This window comes from Trachurus japonicus, chromosome 12 (assembly GCF_045865225.1).
Source record: "Trachurus japonicus isolate A0001 chromosome 12, Traja_1.0".
Taxonomy (NCBI): Eukaryota; Metazoa; Chordata; class Actinopteri; order Carangiformes; family Carangidae; genus Trachurus; species Trachurus japonicus.
The window spans coordinates 13,269,858-13,287,509 of record NC_140918.1 but is presented as its reverse complement, the minus strand read 5'-3'; the positions used below and the strand labels follow the sequence as shown (position 1 = coordinate 13,287,509).

The window sequence follows — 17,652 nt, the reverse complement described above, 5'->3', positions numbered from 1 at the left end:
TTCAAACCACACCTCGGACCTCTAAGGTTGTTTAAGGAGCTGAGAGGGGGGACAAACTTGTAAAAAGTGTAAATAAAGCTAAAGTGACTGAGTTCAAGTAAAACACAATATAGTACTGTATGTCTGGAATGGGCCGGGAGCGCCATGGGATTAGTTGCCGGCTGCAGGCTATTTTGGATTTACTTGTACTTTTTGTGTGTTTACTTCTTCTTTTGAGGAACTTTCACATTGTCTCTGTTCACACAGTGACTTGCAGCTGGCATAGATGCTATTAAAAACCAGACCTCGAATCCAAGTAAAAAATATGGGTTCTGTATTTTTTTTTCTTTCTCACAGAGCTGTGTTCAGTCTGGAAAATGTGTAAATTTGATTTTCTATAGAGTATACTGTCGGGCCTTAGTCAGCCTGCTGTTTGTGCTTCATTTGTTCAGCAGCAGCACAGGCACGAAGCCCAGGGGACAACATCAGAAGGAAAAGACAAATTAATATGACAATACTGGACTATAGGATGACAAATAAACGATAAAGAGATAGATGAACTCATACGTGTCACACCAATGTTTTGATTAATGCGTCAACATTCGGCGCGACGGGTCAGAGTCGCCTGCTGTCTGAACAGTGTCACAGCTCCCTCTGGGCCTTCTGCTGCTGAAGCGGCTGCAGCAGATGCAGACGAAAGAGGGAAAATAAAAAAAATCTTGGTAGCTCTTTCAAGAGATAAAAAAAAATGATACAAGTACAGAAGTATGTGTCACAGAGGCAATTAAGGCTCCGGCAGTAGACAGCGAGCCCGGTCCCCTGCGGTGGAAGCTACATGAGGTCAACTCTCTGCAGGTCTGCCAGTTGGCCAAAAAATACTTCTGTATCCCACGCCACCAGCACCCCTGCTGAGAGGGTGTTTAGCACCGGTGGCGATATTGTGATTTGTCATACAGTAGGTCGACACCGAAGCCAAACTCAGCGAACAGACTTTACATTCCTGGCATGTAATCTTAAAGGTGATGTATGCTCGCCAAAGTCACTCCGCCTTATTTAAAAAACGGATTGGAAATGCCGGTTTATTTTTCTGGTGTTATTTTTAATGGCACTGAAGTGGCTGTGTCACCTTCAAGTACCTTGTTGAAAAATGAATGCAGACTAGCTCATTTTGTAATTTTTTACATCTTATAATTCAGTACTCTCAGACAGTGGGCACAGATCATCTAAGTACAACTTTTAAAAGTAAGCCCTCCAGACTATCAGGCTATCTTTAACAGATTTTAGACCAAAAAAATAGACTTGCATCATTATTGAAAATATTTTCTCAGAAATAATCAATAATAAACAAAAAAACAGCATTGTTTCTTTATAAGCTCAAGTTCACGCGGCTACCCCCAAATGCCAGATTGCTGCAGGGAAGTGAGACCCAAACAGTCCGAGGCAGCAGAGCAGTGCACTGGTAAGAGCATCAGGCTGGATTATGGCCTGAGGGCACGGGGAGGGTTTCAGATCCCTTAGCTACCTTGTAGGGATTACAGGTTTGAATTTGATATGGACAGTCACAGCCAGCCTCTTGAGTGGACCAACAGAGGAGAGTCGCATTAAGTCTCTGAGCTTCCTGCAATGTTTTTTGGGGTGTGTTTTTTTTGTATTTCTTCTGTCTCGCCTGCCATACATAGAAGATGTTCTTTTATTCCTGAAACTGAAGTGAAGAATTATACAAAGAAAAGCCTCCCAGTGTGGCTCAATGGTGCAGGAGTCTGACTATTATTTGGAAGTACTCAAGTACTCAAACTTGGCTCTTGTTCTAATCATGTATTGTGTACTACTAGAAGACTTGTGTCAAGAATAAAATGTCATTGAAAGCAAAAGATTGCACATTTACCTGTAAAAATCCTTATTTAGCATGAAAGGAAAACATGAAGTAAATAATGAGATGGGAGTGAAGTGACACCAGAAAAGAGAAAAGGGCAAGTTTATCTTTCTTTGAACTTTAGGTTGGCGGAAACATATCTGAGTAACCCATCTTCAGTTAAATAAATGCTTGCATTAAAATCCAGTTCCATACGTTTTAAATGGTGAGAATATTGAATATCAGGGGGGAAGCTTACCAGAGGATGCAACGGTGATGCACAGCAGCAGGGCAAACCGCACCATGTGACGCCCCATGTCTGCCCAGTTTGAGTTTCAGATGCTGGTTGAAGGTGAGCCTGGCTGTCTGAGGGTGTGAAGGTCCTTGTCGAGCAGCAGAGCAGCAATAAGTGTGGCAGCGGAGGAGAGCAGACAAGTTCCAGTCTTCAGAGGTCGAAAGGTCAGGAGAGGAGGAGGGGGGGAAAAGAAAAGTTGACGCAATGGTTGACAAGGATGTGACTGCCTCAAGACAACCCCATCCTCCACATAAACATCATGCAGATCTATCTCCTATAATCCAAGAGTGTGCCACTAAAAAGTTACAACACAAATATATTCTGTGATGATTAACCACACATATGGTCATAATTATTGATGACTAACATGAATATTAATGGCACAGCTCCTTGATTAAACGCTACCCCCATGAAACAGAATAGCTGAGAGCACACTGCACAATCTGACAAGTGAAGGAAATGTTGCTTGAATTCCTTGAGGAGGGATGACAGGAGTTTTTTTTTTTTTTTCCTGGGGCGATCTCACAATATTTTCTCCCCTCGTGCACAATAAGGGTCACAACCTGAGGGTTATCTGCTGGTCACTAACTTCTGGCCCCGACTGTTTTCAGGAAGCACTACGACATGGCTCGCTTTAAATAATATCACAATGCCGGGATCAGATAAGACGGGAGACTCGCTCTTGTTATATGATTCATACAGTATAGAGGGAGAGGAAGAGTCTGTGTAAACTGTTTATGGATTTCCAAAGGAAAACAAGAAAAAGCGTCACGTTGCTTCCCGCGAGAGAGACGTCTCTAACAGCAACACCAATCCTCAGCGAGCTATTTTAGAGATAAGACTAGATGCAATTGGCGTTATGTGTGAAACGTGCACTGATAACGCTAATTAACTAATAATAGGCTAAAGAAATTAATAAGAAGCCACAGTAAACTACTCTAACATACCGGCTACTTTGTCTCGACGCCTCAAAATAACGATCTATAAGGTCGTATCAGCTCGTTATTTCATACAGCAGCATATTACGGACATGTAGACTGAGGAAAGAGACTGTGGTTTATTTACTGCCCTCTAGGCAACAAGGGAAATAAAATTTTTAAAAAAGAGCACACATCCCTGATATACTAGTCTGTAAAAGTGATCACAAAGTTATGAATCACAAAGCTTACTTTTTCAGAGGAGGTTGTCTCTCTGGAGTGAGGCAGGCTTGGTAATCCACAGGCGAGGATGTGGCTGCACTCAACGGTGTAACGGTGTCAGGACTTTCCCAACTTTTTTGTGCTGCCTGGGCGGTGCGGATTTACTTTAGCACCCCTCCCACCGGCCTCCCAATTTTCTTTTTTTTCCTTTTTTTTTTCTCTGTCTTGGGTAGTGCTGCTGCCCCTGTCAAGCATTATCTCATCTGGTCAGCACGAGGTCTATTTTAAAAAAAAAAAAAAAAGACAGGCTATGATGAATTTGCTATCTGATGGACCTTTACTGTCATTTTCTGTGGAAGTTTTGACTTTATGTTTCTTGGCTTCAGCCTCGGGCGTCAGTGTGGAATAAACTTGCCAAGATTTTTCCTGAAACGTTACTGTATGCTTCAACAAAACTGCATTACAGAAACATACTCCATGCATTGCAAAAAATACACAAGATTTTTGAGGTATTATTTTATATGTATGATAGTTTGTCATTTTTTATAACTGATAGCCTTATAATAACTGTCAAAAAGTCTTATAATCATATAATCAGTATATTCAGGTGTCATAATCTCAGAACTATGAGGAAAAACAACTCATAACAGGTAGATAATGCAGACTAATGAGGAGGAACTGTTATACTACAACTTGCCTAAGATTTATTAGGTCTTTAAGATCTTTTCCTCATCATAGTGGTCATTGTTAGCTATCAAATAGGAGGTCAACAAAGAAAAAACTGTTCATAGCTTATTCAAATGACACAGTGAGGTAAACATTTCATTCTGATTTTATAACCCTGAAATGATTATTATAGATAAAGATTTTTTCTGCCTGTTTCCAATAAGCTAAGTATTCTAACCACATGTTTTTCATTTAAGTGACAAACATCTGACTGTTATCAGTGTCCGTATATAGCCTACCTCTTGACATTCACATTGTAATGAATTACAGTTTTATTATTTCAATTCAGGAAATTCTTTCTGAAGTGGCGCAACATTGGGATTTTTAGAGAGACGGCTGAAAAAATAACCCCAGAGGATATGACAATTCATGAGTCATAACAGTTTATATGGCATCTGACTGTTTCTGATACACAGTATTAGTAATATCCCATCATTGTTGTCATCAAGGCTGGTAGATATTTCGGTCATTAGGCAAGAGTGGGATGATGCATTATACAAAATTATTTCAACGCACAATTCACACAGAAGAAAGTAGTCCTTATACACCGTCAGTCACTGTGCCAAAAACCTCAAGAGGATCATAGCTGGAGAATTTTTTTTTTTTTGATATAGCATCTTAAAGTGCTGTGATCTGAACTGAACTGATCTGAGCCTGTCCAGTCCAGATTTCATCATAATGGGCTCATAGTTTGAAATATCTGGGTAACTACATCTCTGGGCTCTGTAGAATTTTGTGCTGTGCATGTCCATCTAAAACTATAACACTCTAAAAGTAACCCTCTAAAACCAGTGATGCCGGAGTTAGTGGTCTTTTCTGTCTGCTCTTTTTTCTTTCTTTCTTTCTTTTTGCTGTACTCCAAACACTTATCAACAATGTTATTACAAAATGCAGACCTAACAAAATAAAAACAAGCAATGTGTTTGCTGGAGCATTACCAGCTTTTCACCTGCACATTTTCTACTCAACACAACACAGTGCAACACGTGCCTGGCTTTGTTGTGCTGCAAATTAAATGAGAGCAGCACTGATACTGAGGACAACCGCCTCAATAGGTGTGTTGTACTTATTGTCTCGTGCTGCCACCTCTTGTGATGCAGCCTCACCATGTTTTTCCACTCATTTATATTCATCTCCACATGGCTCTTTAATCAGGTCCAAGCTTCCCTGGGCTGATGCCATGTTGTCACAATGAATGTTTGAATTTTTTTGCTCCGTTTATGCAATGCACATTTACTTTTTCTTTTCTTTACATAGTCTCTAACTGTTCATACAGTATGGTCCTCAGACTCAGGTATAATCTAATGTAGTCATGTGAAGAGCAGCCATGCCACAAGGAGGCAATTTCAGTGTAATTACAGTGCTATTAAGGAAATTATTCACGTATATCTAGCTAAAGGTCAGTGTTATATTTTACGGTCTATATACTTTGAAAATTGATGCATAATTTTTCAATTATTACCAAGTTTAGTTAAGAGAAAATTATTTACCTATTTTCAGTCAACAGGTAGACCATTCTTCATCCACATAATGCACTGTGTTGCATTTTATAGATACATTTTATCATAAATGATTATGATTGTAGGATCCTATATGACTGTCGGCAATGACAAGGAGTCATAAGTGTGTGGCATCTTGATTTATTGCTCACTATAGTGTATGGTGAATGAGTGGATGAAGCAGTGCTTTCAGGTGCAGTTCTAATAAATGATAATGATTTAAGTTTGACAGTTGCAACAGGGAAATGAACAACATGTCATTTGGTCTTTTTTACTGCTGACATTTTGATATATTGTAGCAGGGAAAGCTCAGGTGTTACGTATAACATTAGTTAGATGTCATTAAAGTAATTGTAGAGGAGGAGATACCATTAAAGCTCTGATAACAAAAAGGGCTTTAGTCTGACTCTGACAGTGTGATGGAAATATGGCATCCACTGTTTATTTGACGTATTCATTTGTGTCCTCAGTCAAGCAACCATTTCACCCACATGCTTCATATACATCATGATTTTATTTGCTCTATATCCATTACATTACTCACATTTTGATTTTATCACTATACCACCTTTTCCACCTCAGTAAAGTGTAAATTCATAGATTTAAAACAATCATCCAGCGTCAACATTCAGGTATTTTTTAGACATATATACTGTACATATATTGTATATATATAAGCAGGTGGATGGAAACATATGAGAGAAGCAGCTGACATTTCCACAGTTTGACCTGTCATAACAGGAAAAAGCACAGGTGGAACATATTTCATGGACAATGGATCAGTTCCTTCATGTGCCCCAGCAGCGAGACCTGCCACTGAACCGGCATGTGCAACACCAGCAGCATGGAGCTACTGGAGCTTGACAAACTAAATGGAACACAGTCATTTTCCATGTAATAATGAGTTACATTTGTATTTCTACCGTTACATGTCAGAATGTCTACAGTACAGTGAAGAAAAAGGTTGGGGCAAGATCGGAAACAAGTGGAATTCAGCCATAATTAATTTCATTATTGATAATGAAAATGTTAACCCTAAACCTAACCCCTTATGTGTTGTACACTCTGCTAAATAACACCCAATCAAAAGTTTTATATGAAAGTTTTTCGTCCACATAGCACATAGTGCTGCTTGAAAGTTGTGAACCCTTAAAACATGGTGCCTGTGATTGTGGCCAAATAATTCAATTTTGGCCTCACCTGTCCAGAGAATGGACTTCCAGAAGGCCTCTGGTTCGTCCAAGGGCTCTCTGGCCAAGTTTAAAAAGGTAACTTTGTTCTTTCTTGAGAGCAGAGGCTTCCTTCTAGTAACTTTCCCATGAATGATATGTGTGTCTATTTTTCACTTGATTATTGATGCATGTACATTTATCCCAGATGCTGCCAGAGGTCTGCAACTCTCTGGAGATGATGTGTGGGTTGACCTTTACCTGATGTATTGTTGTTCTGGTGCTTCTTGGTGAAAGTTTTGATGGCAACTTCTGGGCAGAGTTGTGGAAATGCTGTGTGTCCTCAATGTGTAAATGATTTGTTTTGCAGATCTTACAAAACCCTTCCTAACAATGTTTCATTTGATTGGTGTATGTGTATGTCTCACCTGAGTCTATTACCTAACTTTACCAATGCAGCTGAGGTTCACATACTTTTGCAAATACCCTGATTCCATGTTTAACATAAACATAACATAACATAACATAACTTGACATTTCATGTGTAAAAACTGACAATGGTGAAATAAGAAAAGCATGGTAAAAAAAAAAAAATGAGAGAGAGAGAGAAATCTAAACTACTCAAGGGCTTCACAAACTTTCAAGCAGCACCACGTACTATTCTTATTTTAATTATTGGTTAATTTGGTGAACACGATTAAACCTTGAAAGCTAAAGTTCCTCTTGATGGAACAGAGTTTATCTGTCCTCTACCTCCACCACTTTGTGAGGACAAATGGAGTGGAAAAAAAGAGAGTAGACACAACATCCTTCAGTACAGAACAGACCCGGAGGAGTCATCAACTCAAAGCAGAGGAGACAGACTACGGTGTTCTGTGTAGACCCGAGTTTAACAATGGCACAAAAGCATTTAGAATAATTGGAAAAACTGCTGTAGCAAAGAAAATTATACAAACAGCAGCTCCGTCTGTCTCTCTCCGTTTCCTTCTTTCTCTGTCTCTAAATGTGAGTCACGTGTTGTTGGCTTTAACAGCACCGGTCCTTTTTCATTCTCAGCACAGTGACAAAAACCACTCAAGCATTTCAGTCAAATTTGTCCTTGTCCTCACATTTTGGTAAGAAAAAAAGATTGAAAGGAGTCTTTAAATGAAAACCTCCTTATCTTTCAAATATGTTGAATTCATGATTTACTGTGATCTATTTCAACCTACTGTATAGCATGCAATATATGTTATAAATCTGTCTCAATTATTTAAAATTGAGCTTCATATGCACTCAGATATTTGGTCATAGGCCCAGTCTGGTTGCTCTGTGATTGCAGGTCACAAGTGCTTAATAACTAATTGTGCTACTTGACACATTTGAGTGCTAAAAAATCCACGTTGCATTCACAGCAGACAGACGCAAAGCCTTGTTTTCTGTGACTAGTTGATATTCTGCCTATTGGCTGTGAACTTGCCTCGACCTCATTCCTCCAGGCAGCATGAACAAAGAAATGCTCATGATACGACACTAAGCAGAGACAGTTTTACAGCACTTGTATTCTTTGTTAATTAAAAGACCGCAATCCTGTAGCGCTTTTGTATGGCTTGGGTTTTAATAGCCGAGGCATATGTCAGAGTTGGCTTTCATTTAAGGCACTCCATCACCTCTGAGGCTGGCCAAAGGACACTTCTACAGTAGCACTCTCCTTCAATGGCTTTCCTTTTTCCTTTTTTTTTTTTTTTTCTATATTGGAGCCTACCCATGACTCTCTATCCCCCACCCACGAGTAGTGTTTCAATAACAGGAAACAATCGCCATCGTCTTTCATCACAGGTTGATGTTGGTTCCCGCTCGGTGCCACTGGGTCTCTGTGGTGCCAGCCAGCCAGCCTGCCGCAGCCCATAGCAAGAGAGACAGAGAAAGAGAGAGAGCATAAAGAGTATGCATCAGCTTACTTGTTTCCTTATCGTCCTCCACGGAGAGATCTGACGCATGGCCTTGCAGCAGTAATATCCAGGACTCATAAATGATGAACTGAAGCCTGTCAGCCTTACAGTCATTCTAAGGCAGCTAATTGACATGTGGCCCATCATTATGGAACCATACTGTTTGAAAAACCATATCTGACTCTAGTGTGATTTGTTTTATTTAAATTTCTTTTCTTTTTTTTGCTGGAAAGTGCAGTTGGGATTCAGTTAAGTGAAGTGGTCCTGGTTAATTTTATATTACAGTCACAACGCCACATTTGATTTTCTGTGACAGTCTAAAAGAGGGGGTTATTTTCTCAGCAGGCAAGGCATGTCTAAAGCTGCACCACCCTCAGAGGGATGGTAGCCCCCACGAGACACTGCACCTTGTCCAGGTTACATTTATTCATGCACTCCTTGTGCATTTTACCTTTTATTCTATTTTGTTTCTAATACAGTTGTCTGACAGCTGAAACAAAAGCATTATGTATCCATGGATATATTACGCATGCATGCATATGGTATTCATGCATTCAGTCTCTGACAAGCTCTTTTCTTTTTCTTTTTTCTTTCTTTTTTTTTTTTTGGAGCTGCCACAGTAGGTTTTCCATCTGATTCATCCTTGTGTTACCAGTCCCACTGATAAATGACCCTTTTCCCACAGAGGTGATACCACACTGATATATGATATTAATAGATGATTGCACACAGGTGCTGCTTGTAATTACACCAGGCCAGGCTCTGCAGCTGTTGTAAGTGCACTTACGATCATATAAGCACGAACACTTTTTTTTCCTTTTTTTTAAGTTCATATCATCCACCAGTGCCAAATGTGGAAGCCTCAGTTTGCTCATCAGCCCATCTCCATGCTCATTAAGCCTGTTTCTGAGAGGCGGGTGGACAATAAATTATTTTGTTGACATCTGTCTGCATGTGATGAATGAATAAATGCTTCTTACTTGATTGGATGCCGTTTTTCCCCCCTGGATGTTCTACAATTTAGTTATCCAGGTGGTCCATGCTTCCTTTAAACATGGTGTGCTATATTTGAGGGATCCAAAATGAATATAATTTACACTCTTTGTAGGGTTTCTATTCGACTGTGAAGGATGGAGAAGGAGAATTTAGATCTATTTACAAACCTTAACCACCATACACTGATGTCAGTTGTATACATTGCAGTTAAAGGAGTGGTCCTGTAATTTTTATTTGTAATAGGTTCATTTAAGCTGTGGTAGCTGAAGTGCAGCACACGGTGACACACAGGCTCAGGCATGTCTCTCTCCCTCTCCCTCTGTCTGTGTCGTACGTGATGAACTCCACCGCCACCTCCTCTCTTCATCTTTGTTTTGCACCTTCATGAGGTAAGAGCAGCATTCCTCGCATTCAACGCAGCATCCTCGATGACTTTATGAAAGTGCTTACAGACGCCTTTTCTTGATTGACTTTCCGACGGACACATCCTGTCCCCCTTCAGAAGCCGCTTTCCTCTTCCTCATCCCTACGGCGCAGCACACATGATCACAGCTCTCCTTGGAGGCCAGTCCGGATACCTGTTGCAGTGTTTGCTTGGCTGGCCATCTGGAAGTCTGTGTGTGTGTGTATGTGTGTATGTGTGTATGTGTGGAGGAAGGTGAGAGGTAAAGGAAGACCTGTTGGTCATCGAGGGCCTCAAAGGAAAAGTTATAATAACAGTAATGAACTATGGCTATGGCAGCGTGTCCTGTATCCTGTTGTGTCTACATTTTTCTGAAAAGAAAAGCATTTCCGTCTTCAGCTTGGAAGCCTTGTTTATGTGGGTTGTTGTTCATAGGTCCTCACAGTGTCAGTCTATCTCATATTGTACAGTGCCTCTATCAAATATTCACACACAATAATTTCATGTTTTTGTTTTCCCCTTATATTTTAATTTCCTTTTTTTTTCTTTTCTTTTTTACATATATCTCTTTTTATAGACACCCATGTTACATGTTTACACCTTGATGAAAAATTATAAAGTTTCTGTGCTTAAAATATCAATAGAAATGGATTGATAAAAATGATGGTTGTCCACAGTGGGTGATCGCTGCCATTGTACAACGGCACAATCACAAAGGAGTTCACAAAGGGGCCTCTGGATGTATCAGGGTTAAAGATTGTGTAAAATGACAGGGTGGCACCAGGATGATGGTGCTGTATAGGTTGGGAGATGTTTGTACAGTTTCAATAAATACCAAGCATAAAATGTATTGTATGTAGAAACAAATGGATTTCCGGACGTTGGAAACTGTAGATGCTTATTGCTGGATTGGAGGTGGAGTTAAGGCATCTTTGTTCCTTTATGGCCCTTATGGTGTTTCTCTTATCAGATCAAGCTGAATGGAAACCCTAATATCCACATTGGTGTTCATGTTTTGTCCTCATGAAACTGACTCTGAGACAATAATAATAATAAAAAAAAACCAAGCAACAACAACCAGACACAGCTCATCTAGTTATGTTGTTTTACTTCAGTGCATCAATAGCCTTGGCAACATGGCCGAAGACTTCATCCACCGGCAGCTCGGAGTCGATCTACACAAAAAGCAACACAGACACCATTTGTGAGAATATATTCATGTCAGATTTAATTTCACACATGTTTTATTTTTTTTCTGTCAGTGCATGGCGCTCGCACACTCACCTTCCTCACAATACCACGGCTTTCATAAAAGGCGATGACTGGCTCGGTTGCTTTGTAATACAAGTCCAGACGCTTCTTGATGGTCTCCTCATTATCATCTGAACGGCCGCTGGTCTCACCACGCTTCAAAAGCCTCTTGACCATGGTCTCTGCTTTTGCGTCAATGTACAGCAGCAGGCAGGGTTTGCCGATCTGAGATCAAACACAGTTGGGATGATTTAAGCCTGTTCCCATAGTTGCAGGGAAGAATTATAGACCACCTCTCTCTCTCGGAAAAAGAAAACTCAACACGCCCTCTCCTACCTTCTTCTCAAACTCCTCGCCCTGCTTCACCTCACGGGGGTAGCCATCAATAAGGAAGCCCTTGGAGACATCAGCCTTGGCGATCATGGCGTCCTTAATCATGTCTAAGACTGTGTCCTGCAAGCAGCACCGAAATATTATGGCCAACCCTCAGAGCGTGATATAGCACCTCAAGATAAGAAAATAACTTAGAGTGCATATTTTTAAAGAGATAGCTCAGGTTATTTGGCATGGGGTTGGGTGAGGTAGTTATACATAGTGTATTACCTGCAGTAGATTCAGACTGGAACAGTGCCAGTTTAGAAAAGCAGCAGGGAGAAGTACATCTAGTACATCACTCAGCTCCTGTGCTGGTGCTCCTGGCTGCTTCTCCAAACTGAGACCTACTGATCTGAATCTACTGCAGGTAATATACCTGAACTATCACTTTAATCTCACCTGTGCACAGATTTTGCAAAGTGCTTTTACTTATCAGTACAAGAGGGAAAAAGACAGAGACAAAGGAAGTGCGTATAGGTTTGGTTTCTTACCAGGGGCACGAGCTCTCCCTTCTGCATGATGGCCTGGAGCTGCTTGCCCCTCTCAGAGCCAGAGGACACCTCGGCACGGAGCAGATCCCCAGATGACAGGTGGGTGTAGCCATACTTGGTAACTACCTTCTCACACTGGGTGCCCTTTCCAGAGCCAGGCCCACCTGGAAAAGAAAGACAGAGAAATGAATTGTGCCATAAAGGAAGTTAGATTTAAGTTTAGTAAAGCTAAAAAAAAAAGAGAGAGACACAATTCACACTGGATGTACTCACCCACAACAAAGATGATCTTAGCATCTTTAATTTTGTCTGAAATGAGAAAAAGAGGTAAGTGTCATGATTTAAAAGGTTCTTTCTAACCAGAAAATTAAATTCACATGAAAATGATTTTTTTTTCTTCCCCCAAACAAACCATCTCGCTGTGAGGAACCAGTCGTACACGTATTTCCCATTCTTTTTCAAAGTCACAATACACAGTAATGTCAACTCGTCCACTTGGCTGTTTTGTCTGTGCAGGTCTGTGCTATTACTCAAACAGTGTTGCCATGACAACTGTTGTCACATAAGGCTGTTCTGTAGCCATGTATAACTGTCCACTGGCTACTACAAGAACTAATTCCAATGAATTTGCATTAAACTAAAAGAAAGCATTGATTTTGGGCCATTTATTAACTACATTGTATTGACTATCACGTTAATACCATATCATCTCTAAGTAAGGAAAAAAAACAAAATAAGTACACAATATTTAAATTGAAATGTGTCGACTGTATTCTCAAAAAACACCAAAAGATGGCAGTAGAGTCCAAGAAAACACAGAAACCCTGTCTCTGCAATATTCTGCCCTCACTACCCTAATAATAAAAATAGAAATGAACACATGAACATAATGCACCACATTATTCATCATTACTGAAACATTTACAATCTTAGTCAAAGATATGGAATTATTTACCTGCCATTGTGTTGCTTTAGATGAGTTTTCCTTCAACTAAAAGACAGAAAAGGAGACAGAAAAGGCAAATGAATTCACTACAGCAGATAATAAGTCAGCAAGATAATCTAAGTAGGTCACAATTTGTGTGTGTATGTGTGTTTTTTTTTTAAGGTAATCCATTACAAACTGTCACTGTTGTGTGAAGAGTGGACAACGAGTGTCTGGACAAGGCTTCATTTTGAAAGCTGGGATTAATGTCAGCATCAAAACAAAAAGACAGGTGTCAAGACAGCGTTGATGATGTGTTTGGAATTTTATTGTTTAACAAATATTAATTTTAGGATGATGCAAATAAATTCTCTCCTGTGCACCCTGAATGAAAGATTGCTCCACTGTCACCCTTAATTCATCAAGGTCACAGAATTATTTGCATGACAGTTTTCTCAGCTGAGTGAGTTTAAAACACACAAAACCGAAACTAAATAATTAAACTGCCCTTTATCACTGTATGCTGTTGACAGGAAACACTCTTCTTTAGCACAACTCTTCTAATTAGTACACTTATTATACCAGTGTTAGTATCAATATCATTTTTAAACGTTTTTATCAATGGAGGCTGTACAGTGTAGCGGGACTTAAGCTGCTAATACACAAGGCTATGCCTGCATGGAGATCATGTTTCAGTCACCCCACTGACACCCTCCACTAGCCACTGAACTCTATTATTTCTCCTGCGGTGTTGAAAAAAAAACCAGTGAGAACCTGTGACGTCCCGGAGAGTCGGCCAACCTGTTGCAGAGCAGACGGGGCAGTAGAAGCTTCTGACTGTGTAGCAAGTGGTATTTAAAGCTGCCAGTCCTAGTCCCGCACTAGTTGATTGGTGTAAGAATGTCTTTTAGTTGTCTATGAATAGAGTCAGATGGACTGTCTATCTAACGCAGACAACGGCCACAGAGTTTCCTGTTTACACTTCTCTATAACTTGGAAACAGACAACAGAAGAATGAGGAAGGGGGTTGGGTCAGTCACTGGGCTGTGTCTAAATAGATATCTTCAAGTAGGTACTTGTCAGTGTCATTGTGCCAGGGTGTGTTTGAAACATTGACATTATAACTTCAACATGGCGCCTATGTCAAACTAACCAGCCGGTTTTGCATTTACTTTTACTAAAGGGAAGTTTGCACAGGCCAAATACCACACAGGTCATAACATCTATATTCATTCTCATTTTTCATTGTCCACCACACATTCTGCATACTCTAGTTGTGGCTATTGTATTTGCTTTACATCAGGTAACTGATGTCACACTGGTGTGGGCACTGATCAAGTAACTTGGTCTGTCTCAAGCCTTTAGGACTGTTTAGTTTGTGTTTCTAGACTTGAATTTGACCTGCTGATTCTGTAGCTGTTTGCTTTGCTCACTAGCACATGCCTGATACTCAAACAGTCTGTTAGGCCTCTGATAGTGCCAGACTGACAAATCAGCTTTAAAGGCCTAGTGTGTAGGATTTGGCAGGATCTATTGGCAGAAATTGGATGTAATATTTATATTTGAGTTTAATTGAGTGTATAATCCTGAATATAATCCACTTTAATATAAGAACCTTCATAGCTTAGCATGAGATCTTCATATCTGCACTGAGTGCGGCTCATTGTTACTACAGTACAGAATACAATGCTGTCCCCAACGAAGACCTTACACAACCTGAAGGGTGCGTTCAGGTGCTACCATACAATACTATCCATTTTGTTGTAATCTACAGCCTTACAGCCAGATGTCACTAAATCCTACACACTGGTTTAAAAACTGTATAGTGTAAGAAATCCAACCATGTACTGTAGAAACAGTATGAGCAGGTGCTGTTGATTCTGATGTTGCATCAAAATGGTACAAGGAAAGATCAAAGTGAAACTGAAAGACGGTTTAGTGCTGAAGCTCAGGTGGCAGAAGCTTCGGCCACACACACTGTTCAGCTGGCAACTGTTTCAATACATCTGAATTTAGATCTACGGCAAAGACATCAGTATGTGGGATCGTAAATTTTTACCGACAGCTGACATTTGATGATGTGTGTTAGTGCAACATGCAAGAAAAAACAGACGAGCAACTCCTTATGAGGTGACTGAGAATGTTAATTCAGTTCTATCTTAACAGTGGTTGTCTCCTCCAATGCCCCAATCTGTAGTGCATGTGGGGTAAGTGGATCGTTGGTTTACTTTATGTTGGGTTTTCCTATAATTTATCACCTGCTTGTTCCATTGTAGTTCCAATGCAAAGAAAAAAAGATGTTATAATGTGTAATGAATAGCTTTCTATATGTCAGTTAACATGTGTTGCCTTGGTTTACCATTGAGTTGTACTATGCAGAGTACACCCTAAAGCTGCAAATGTTACCAACATGTTCTCTGGTTCTCACTTGCAATACTCCTCAGCACTGGTGGTGCTGCTTCTCAGGTGTCCGGTTTTATGTCAGCAGCCGTTAACCCGGTGGTCTGTGTAAATGTCACTTGGAGGATGGCATCTGAGTCAGCACTGAGCCTGTTTGGGAATGCCACTTTGGCCTATTATGGTACCATCCCCCGGGTACCCTGCTTCGTGGGCTTGGCAGACACGTTCTGCTTTAAATTTGGTGTAAATATCATTACAAGTGCACATTATACTGCATGGATTTGTGAAAGTGAAACTATATGCAGTGAAACAAAGCTTGGTTTTACTTAAAAATTAATTTCCCAACAGAGGCTTATATCAGATCTAGAGGTGCTGCAAGATATTTGCACAGGATTTTGTCACATGTGGACAAAGCCATCTGCATTTTGTACTAAGGCTGGGTCCATACTGTTAGCATAAATAATTCAATAGCATGCAACTGGGTGCACTGTTGATAGAGAATATAAGACAAGTTTAAGGAGATGCATTCAAACGTGATTTTTGTAATTCAATCCTGGAAATTAAATATAGAGAAACTGATACATATCATCTGTCCCACCCTCATGTCTTATTACTGTTTTTTAACATGCTGCCCAGCTAAAAAAAGACACAGTCAGTCTGCAGCTGTTAAGGGATAGCATGTCAACCATTCTCCAAGAGCACATGGAGATGGATGAAGCGTTCACTCACTGCCCATGGAAGCAGCAGGAGTGAAAACAGGACCGAGCACATGATCTACAGTACTTGTACATTCCTTCTATACACCCTTGGTACTCTACTGGTTTAATTCGGTGTACTGTCCCTTTAAGGGAGAACAGGGGACCCTTTGACGTCAGTGCAGAGGAAGATATTCCATGTTGTTTGTGAAAGGATGGAGCGAGATAAATTCACTGTTAGCTGTGGCTCTCAGGGACGTGTTTTGTGTTCTAAAATGCACGATCTGGTTTACTTTAGTGTGCACCATTGTCTCACAGGAATCACTAGCATTCAGCCTCTCATGAGCTCTTAATGACCTTTTCACTGTGGCTAAAAGAATGGCAGTGGGATTAAAAGGTGAGAGCAGCTTGTATGAAAATGCCCTTTAATGGTAGTAGGTGAAGGAGAAGAGGTAAACCATGTGCAATGAAATGTCAAACCAAATGTCTGGAAAAACGAATAAGGATCAATGGTGGTTTGTCCCTCAGCAAACCAGTTATGTCATCTATTCAATACCATCACTGTGCATGACACACACACACACACACACACACACACACACACACATGCATACATGCACATACATGTCTCTGCAGTGCATTCACAAAAGCCTGCTCTTTACTGATTGTGTCGTCCATTTTCCACAGTGTGACTAACCAAAGTTTGTATAGAAACCAGTAACCGTGACAGTTTACCATTACAGTGCTCTTGTTATTTCCCCTCTCCATCCCATCAAACAGCCCTGCCCACTCTGCCTGCCCACACTCTTTCTCTCTGACATCTCTCTATTTGTCACTCAGACCCACTCCTGGCCATTTCCTGGCTGCTCTTCCTCTATGGAGCCTTTGTCCTCTGTACTGACCTCTCTGTTTCGCGCTGTGGCTCTAGATCCCAGTGCAAGGGGCTGCTGTCCCTGGATCCCCGTGTGTGTCTGCACAGTTCCTGCTGCACGGCAGCCCTCCCTCCCCCATGCTATGCCTTTTTATAGCTCAGCTGAGCCTGCTCAGCCGGTGTTGCATTCTGGGTAAGAGGGAGGAAGAAGGCAGGGAGAGGCAGGATGAATGACAGGAGGAGGCATGGGTGAAATTGAAGGCAGGAGGGCGGAGGGGAGGGTGGAGGCAGCGTGTTCCACAGTAAGTTTTAATTCGGGTCATTAGGTAATGAATGACTGCATGTGGGTGTAGCCCGGAAAACAATACAATCTTCTGCTTTAATTAGTAAATGAGATGTGGATAGAGGAGGATCAGATCTGCTAACAACAGACTGCTGCATTTGTTTCTTTACATTCCTTCTCAGTCTTGGTTATACAAACAAACTGGAAGTGAACCAATAGTTTGTTTAGCCCTTTGTTCTTTGTTCCACTACAGATTGGACTTGAGAAATTCAATCTTTCACCGTGTTGTTCTCTGCCGACCCAGGATTTATTTTCTAATGTACTGAATGGGTTGAAATTCTGCTCCATAGAGGTCAGTGTTACTGTGTAATT

General features: G+C 40.7%; 2 protein-coding genes across 3 annotated transcripts in view; both read right to left on the bottom strand.

Annotated features, from left to right (window-relative positions):
- The window catches only part of eng (endoglin), a 38,630-nt gene extending 35,255 nt beyond the window's left edge, over positions 1-3,375 (bottom strand). The window contains exons 1-2 of the mRNA XM_085793307.1: positions 3,296-3,375; positions 2,091-2,274 (exon numbers count right to left, since the gene is read on the bottom strand). Coding sequence (XP_085649433.1) covers positions 2,091-2,148 — 58 coding nt within the window. The 5' untranslated portion in view covers positions 2,149-2,274; positions 3,296-3,375. The remainder of the gene's footprint in view (positions 1-2,090; positions 2,275-3,295) is intronic.
- A 7,705-nt stretch (positions 3,376-11,080) lies between these two features.
- On the bottom strand, positions 11,081-17,120 carry ak1 (adenylate kinase 1). 2 transcript variants are annotated; one of them, XM_085793306.1, is made up of 7 exons: positions 17,029-17,120; positions 13,062-13,097; positions 12,380-12,415; positions 12,107-12,270; positions 11,577-11,693; positions 11,274-11,465; positions 11,081-11,164 (listed from the first exon to the last, which is right to left on the bottom strand). In XM_085793306.1, the coding sequence occupies exons 2-7, from the start codon at positions 13,066-13,068 to the stop codon at positions 11,096-11,098; spliced, it is 585 nt and encodes a 194-aa protein (XP_085649432.1). In that variant the 5' UTR covers positions 13,069-13,097; positions 17,029-17,120; the 3' UTR covers positions 11,081-11,095. The 2 variants fall into 2 exon arrangements, with proteins under 2 accessions (XP_085649432.1, XP_085649431.1); XM_085793305.1 differs by lacking the exons at positions 13,062-13,097; positions 17,029-17,120 and adding an exon at positions 12,519-12,573.
- Positions 17,121-17,652: the final 532 nt, after the last annotated feature.